General features: G+C 33.8%; 1 protein-coding gene across 1 annotated transcript; it reads right to left on the reverse strand.

The window, feature by feature from the left end:
- Positions 1–820: 820 nt before the first annotated feature.
- Positions 821–1857, reverse strand: LOC107637207 (uncharacterized). Its single transcript, XM_016340644.1, has 2 exons — positions 1551–1857; positions 821–1452 (listed from the first exon to the last, which is right to left on the reverse strand). The coding sequence occupies exons 1-2, from the start codon at positions 1855–1857 to the stop codon at positions 821–823; spliced, it is 939 nt and encodes a 312-aa protein (XP_016196130.1).
- Positions 1858–7630: the final 5773 nt, after the last annotated feature.

Raw genomic sequence — 7630 nt, forward strand, 5'->3', positions numbered from 1 at the left:
GTCAATAAAAGGCAATTTCCTTTGTCTTGAAAAATGACAAGAATCACATGGTATGATGTTGGTTTTACAATGAATGAATGGGTGTAGTTTCTGAATGCTATGCATCCTATCTTGTGGCATGTGTCCTAGTCTAAAATACCACAAAATATCTTTATTATCTAATCCATGTGCTATTTCTATTTGTGCTATGTGTGATATGACTTGGGTTGGAGGAGAAACCAATTTCTGATTTGCAAGTAGTTTGAGCATGTAAAGTCCTTGATCCACCTCAGCTGTGCCAATCATCTTCCAAGTATTCAATTTCTGAATTTCACACCTTGAGTCAGTTATAAAACGCTTACAATGCAAATTTTTAGTCAATTTTGAAACTGAAATAAGATTAAAATTGAATGATGGAATATACATTGGTGAGAAAAAATAGTGCCAATTATTATTGCGAGCCATTGGGAAGTTTAACTAAAACAGGATTGATGTGTCTATAACTTGCAGAATTTGATATGGTGTGAGTAACATGGTCAGTGGCTCCTATGTCCACAATCCAAGATTTTGAAAAAAAAAATTTATTGTAAGCAAGTAAGAAATATGTGTTCTCAATGACAAAGCATAAAAGTTACCTGAGGTGTTGGAAGGATTGATTCAGTGAAGAGCTGGGTTGGCGCCTTGAGGCTGAGTGTCTTCTTGTTGGAGGATAGACATAAGGAGTTGCCTTTATTCAAGAGACAATGTCACTGTAGAGCTAGTTGGATCTACCAGTTGAGTTGAGTTTAAACTGCTCTTGTCATCACATTTCTTTTCCGCGGCCATGTTGATGCTAGCGCTTCTAGGCTGCTACTTCATATGGGGGAGGGAACTCGTGTTTTTGGTAGCAAACATCTACCAAGTGCCCAGCCTTATTGCAAAATGAGCAGATTTTAGGGTAGCCTCTACCAAAACTACCTCGACCCCTCCCTCTATTGCTTCTTCCAGATCCACCCCTACCACGAGAATTGAATCTTGAATTACGGTCACGATTAACGAAGCTATCAGAATTTGCAGCAGCGAGCACGATTTGTGAATCATGTACATTTTCGTCAGTCAAATTCAAATGTCTCTCTTGTTGTATGAGCAAAGAAAAGACTTCATTAACATCTGGAAGAGGTTTAGCAAGCATGACTTGAGAACGAACATTGTGGTATTGCTCATTTAGTCCCCTAAGGAATCGAACAGTATAAGTCTCTTTTTTCTGAATTCGAAGCTTTTCCAGCCCACAAACACACGTGGATTCACATGCTACACAAAGAGGAATAGACTTAAAATTTTCAATTTCTTCCCAAATAGTCTTTAATTTTGTAAAGTAAGCAGTGATGCTTGAATCCCCATGCTTTAAAGAGAAGAATTTTTCTTCCAATTCTGTAATCTTAAAGATATCACCTTGATAGTAACGATGCCTCAAATCATTCCAGATATCCACAGCTATATCATTCCAAATGACACTTTTTGAAATTTCATTACTCAAGGATTGAAGAATTCATGCCACAATAAAGGTATTACACTCATCCCAAGCTGAAAACTTAGATAATCTACACTAGGTTTCGGTAATGTGCCATCCACAAAGCCAAGCTTATTCTTAGATTTTAGCGCAATTAACATCACTCTGGACCATTCATTATAGTTCTTGGTATCCAATTTCATAGAAATAATTGAAACCCCAGGGTTTTCGCTTGGATGAAGAAAGAATACACTTGAGGGATCAAAAAGAGGACTCACACTTTTATGATTCAATTGCGACTGCAAGTTGGTGAGTTGATTGAGGAGATGAGATAGAGTGTGAACATCGAACCCTGGAGAAGCACCATCGCTGGGAACGGAGTCTACCATGGAGTTACCACAAAATTGAATAAATTGAAATATTTCCTTCGCTTATTCGTTGATCAGAGTCACCGTCTTGCACAATTGCAGAAAAGGGAGGCGATGTACTTCCAGCAATTTCTGTTGGGGAGTTGTGTGAAGGAAGGAAAAGAGAAGGGGAGAAAGGCTCATCGCACCATGATAAAGCACTGAAGCTTTGAGATCACATCAACAATGAATGAAAGAGAATGAAAGGTTACCAAGAAGAAAGAAACAGGGGCATACAGAGGTTGAACGGCGGAACCCTCTTGTTTATTTTGAAAACAAATAGTACCAAAATATATATATATATATATATATATATATATATATATATGCTATAACTAATTAGGTTACATTGCCATTAATCTCCTTTAATTTAGCAACTATTCTAATTAGGCAATAGGTACATTTTTATTTTGACCTGCACATCTTATCACACAAATCAAACATAAAAATGGACTTTTAAAACCAACCAAATCAAATGTTTGTCATATACTAAAAAATTAATTGTTTCTTAAACTCAAGAAAGGATATAGTGTAATCGATAAGAAAGGATAGTTAGGAATCGTAGCTGTAATCAGTTACTGTGTGTGGTTAACTGCTATATGCGTTCTCTCTGTCTCTCTATATATATAAGAGCTGCTCTAGGGCTGCATGTATACATGCATGTATAATACTGCACATTTCTTCTAATACAAGTAATTTAGTATTCATTCATTTATTGTTTTGTTCTGGTTTGTATTAAAGTATCACTTCTTGATTTTTTTTCAAGAGCAACGCGATGAAGAATGGTGGAGGTGATGAGCTTCCTAGCGCGGCTAGTGGTCAAGAACGAGGAGGCGACAGAGAATGTTGTTCAGTGGCAAGACAACGAGGCGATAATGAAAAAGGCGATGAGCGGAAGAGGTCTGAGAAGAGGTGAATATTAGTGGTGTTCACTGATAACCAGAAGAGATCAGAGGTTTGAGAAGCAAAAAGAGAGATGGAAGTGAGAAAGATGCACAACGCCGAAAGAGAGGAGAAAATTTTTAGAATTAGGATCTTTGAACTTATTAGCTATATATTATTTATTTATTTAGTGTGGATTGAATCGGCAAATACAAATGTAAAATTCATAATTCCATCTTATTAAAGTACAGATTCAATATTATTCAATCCGATGATTATACGGATTAAATGATATCTGCAAATTGTAAATTCAATGTGGAGAAATATATATTATAGATGTGCGGATAATATTTAATTCATACTCACCCTTAAATATAACATGTATTAACATATCAATTAGTATTTTTATATAAAAATTAGGAGTCATTTAGATAAAGACGTTTAAAACGTCTTTTTTTAAAGATATGTTTTAATAATTAAAATTCAATACATATAATCAATTAAATCGTGTTAGTTTTATCAAAATTAAATCAGACAAATTGATTTGGTCAAAAAATTGGTAAACTAAATTCAGGGCTGCTACACATCCATATAACCATATAACCATATAGGCACAAGCCCAAATTGTTTCAAGCGCATTAAATGCAGAGTGAGAAAGATTCGCCACACAAAAAACCTCTCATTTTTCAATTCGCGCTTCATTATGAATGAACGTTACATCTTCAACATGAAATCAATACCCCCAAAAAACTCACTCTCTTCGAATCTCTCTAAACATCACTCAAACTTCAATCACATTCTTTGCGGAAACCACTGCTGCAAACAAATCGGAAGAAGATTTCGCAAGCAACAACCAGAAACAAACGAAAATAGCAATAAAGACTACAAAAGATATGAGAAAACTACTGTTCATTTAAAATCTTGAAATGTCGCGTTTCACCTATTTTCATTTCAGTTTTACTGGTTTAATTTGCTTCGTTTAGTGGATTGAACTATTGTGAATGATTTTTACAGTATAACTAGGGCTTTAAGATATAGTTGCTTGTTCTTATTGGTTTGGATAGTTTAATTAGAGTTCTGTTAGTATCTTCAGTACTTATTTTCCATTGAAGAACACTATTCTTGTTGATTGAAAATTGATAATGATTTATATTAACCACATGAATATTTTTCGGTTCGGTGGCCTTTGTGATTTTGGTTCTGTACATGAAAGATTTTCGGTTCGGTGGGTTGTTGATGTATTGAATGAGTTTTGTTTAAAAAAATTCACATTAGAGACAAGTCTTTCACTTTGATAATCCATACTACTGTAATAGTATTTTTGTTGATTGAAAGTTGATCATCATTTATTAACCACAGGATCATTTTTCGGTTAGGTAGCCTTTTTTATTTCGGTTCTGTGCATGAGGGATTTTCGGTTTGGTGGGTTGTGGCATTCTAATTGACTTGTTTAACATACACGTGCTTGTGGTTGTTGATGTATTGAATGAGTTTTATTTAGGACAAGTTACATTAGAAACTACACTTTCACTTTGATAAGCCATACTACTATAATAGTATTTTTGTTGATTGAAAACTGATAATCATTTACTAACCACATGAACATTTTTTGGTTCGGTAGCCTTTTTTATTTTGGTTCTATGCATGAAGGCTTTTCGGTTCGGTGGGTTGTGACATTCTAATTGACTTTTTTAACATACACATGCTTGTGATTGTTGATGTATTAAATGAAATATTGACCAAAATTTTTTATTACAGCAAAATACAACAAGAAAATGGCAACAATGAAGGAGAAGGCACATTATAACGTAAGTAGATTAAATATATTTATCTACTTTTATTTGAATAATATCTATTTTGTATTATAAATATATCCTCATATTCTGTTTCAAAACTTGCAGAAAACTCACTATTGCAGATGCCAAACAAAAGCAATAGCAACAGTGTACAGGGAAATAGGTCAAGAAAAGAAAGATATTGTGGAAGGAATGGGATTTGGTGATCTGGCACGTGTGCCAGAAATGAACGTCTCTACTACACTGCTGATAGAATTGATTGATCGGTTTGATATAGAGAGAGGATGCCTGAAAACTAAACAGGGGACAATAAACATAACTCCTCGGAAGGTAGCAGCTGCCCTCGGCATAACCAATGGAGGTAATACATTTTTCACTTACTGCTTATTTTCAGTTCATTGGTGTCCGGATAATTAAATTGGCCGTTTTTGTCTTATTTTTGCTATTAAAATATTGTAAGAAATATTTTTTCTGAAAAGGTTGATTACAACAAGCTGAATCCAGCAGACAAGGAAATATTTGACAGTGTCAAAAATATTTCCTTGGCAACTTTGGCAAGGAATGTGTTGGATATGAGTGTAGAAGGGGAGGAGAACCAGAAAAAAATTCAAGAGGACTTTTGTTGTCTTCATACAAAAGTGCTTCTTGCTGCCCACGACGGTAAGTGTGGCCTCTCCAATCCACAAGCCACCGATCTTTCATGTGGACAACCTTAGGGAATGGAATTGGGCAAAGCATGTTCTCAACTTCTTAATGAAAGGAGTTGAAAACAAGAGAGAGGGGAAAAAACAGTCTGGTGATGGATGTATTTTTGTATTAATGTTGATATACTTCCATGAAACAAAGTTCCTCCGCCCATTTGCACCTGATGCTCCCCTGCACCATGGGTGGCCTATTGGACAAGGGAAAAGATCATTGAACGGATTTCATCGGAAACAACACAACCATTGGTAAGTACTATACTAAAATTCCCCGAAAAATTTGCTTTGAAATGCTTTTAGGTTATAATTAAATTATTTGTCTACTTGCAATTGTTAGTTTTGTTCATTTGAATGTTTCTGCATTAAGAAACATTTTTCTTGATGAATAAATAGTTGTCATGTACTATTCACCATATGAATGTTTTTTGGTTCGGTAGGATTACTTTATTCAGTTCACCGAATTGTTAAATTGTTATTTTAATGATTAATTAATTGAGACCTTGTTTCTGTTTTAGGGACTTTTGTACAAAAAGCAAAAAAAGAAAGAAAAAACAAAAACAAGTAACTTGGAGAAAAAAGAAAAATAAAAGAAAATAAAAAAGAAAAATGTTGAGAGGGATTCTTCTTCAGAAGAGGGAAGACTTTCCGAATCTGAATCCGAAACCTAGTAAGTTTAATTTTCATATCAATTTCATTTAATTTGTATTTGCTTAAATTTGTTCTTATGCGCTTGTTCTTATGTATTGCAGAGAAGAAGAAATAAAAAAAACCACAAAAAAAAAAAAAAGAAAACAACCATTGAAGGTTGTTAAAAAACAAACAAAAAAAAAAAGCATGTGCCTATAGATTTAGAAAGCACAAGCGAATCTGAAAACGAGTAAGTATTTTTGTTGATTGCATATATATCTATTTTCGGTTTAGTGGGCTTCTAGGTTTCGGTTTAGCAGTTTAACTTATTTCGGTTCGGTGTTATCTTTGAGTTTTGTTGACTTCATCGTTAGTGTCTTGTCTCCGGTATAAATTTAATGTGTTTATCTGTGTTACAGAGAAAATGAAACTGAGAAAACACCCATAATAAAAAGAAGAAAACAACCAGAAAGAGTGGCAAAAACACCAACCCAACCTGAGAAGGAGTAAGTTTCTTGAATCATATTTTCTTTTACTGATACTTACATTTTAGGTTTCTTGATACTTATTTTATGAACTTTCAGAACAGAACAAGAAAAAGACAATGCTACCGAAAAAAGAAAACGATCATTGGAGATAATAAGGGAGAAAAGATCAAAGAAAAGAAATGATGGAGCTCAGTCAACAAACTTTGCTCCGGATCAGTTTGACTCTCCACAGGGACAAAATGATTTCTCTCAGACGTAAGATTCAGTTTATTATTCCCGAATTCTTTTTCTTACTTGGCTTACTTTTGCTACAACCTTTTCTAATTCCTATAGATTTAATTACTAATATTTATTTATATTGATTAGGGTGCCGACTGCAAATATTGATAGTGAGCAAGTCTTATAGACACAAGAAAGCTCTACACCTTCTGTAGATGCTGCAAGCAAAACCTGGTAAATTGGTTCACCGCATATTGTATTTTCGATTCGGTGGTTGCCCAAAAATGAATTTAATGTCTTTCTAGACCTCTGCTTTTAATCTTAGTTTCTAATTTTAATTTTTTATTTTTTTTTAGGAAAATATCCCGGAAACCCCGGTCAAATATTTTAGAAAAAAAAAAATCTTCCCAAGAAAGACGTCTAAAACTGTACAAGTGTAAGTTAAAAATATTTATGTTACTCTTTTAAATTTAGTTAATAATTTTTATTTAATTAATTAAAAGAAAATTGTGTTTAAATGTCACTAGAGCTACACCTGAATCTGAATTACAAATCGTTGAGTTTCAACAACAAACTCGTTCTGAACCTTTGGAAGTGTGAGTGTTTCAATGTGCAAATTCCTATTTCTCAAAACAAATTCTAATTATTCTAATTATTCAACATTAACTTTATTTTTGTTTATATTCCTTAGACCTCCTCTTGCATTGTCTCTTCCAAGTTCAGTTCAGGAAGTGTTGATGAAGGATGACTTCATCTATGTCCATCCACAAGAGGAAACACAACAAACATCTAATAATGAGTAAGTTAATAAATATTTATTCACCACATGAATCTTGTTCAATGTTTACTGCTTATAAATGGTTTAATTATGATTCAGTTGAAACCAAAAATGAATTCAATCTGTTCTTGTCTTTGGACTCTCTTCTGCTTATTACAGCAGCCCTCAAGAAGTTGAAAAGCACGGTGTTAAAGTATCTCTTACGAGTTCTGTAATTCAAGACTTAATGAAAGATGACTATGTGTATGAAGTTTCTAATGAAGA

The sequence above is a fragment of the Arachis ipaensis genome, chromosome B4 (genome assembly GCF_059453495.1).
Source record: "Arachis ipaensis isolate K30076 ecotype BB chromosome B4, ASM5945349v1, whole genome shotgun sequence".
NCBI lineage: Eukaryota > Viridiplantae > Streptophyta > Magnoliopsida > Fabales > Fabaceae > Arachis > Arachis ipaensis.

Bases quoted from the DNA above. Each gene is read 5' to 3' on its own strand.
- LOC107637207 (XM_016340644.1), bottom strand. From the start codon at position 1,857: ATGGTAGACTCCGTTCCCAGCGATGGTGCTTCTCCAGGGTTCGATGTT. The intron at 1,453-1,550 runs GTTTTCAGCTTG...GGAATGATATAG, and splicing joins ACCTAGTGTAGATTATCTAA to CTGTGGATATCTGGAATGAT.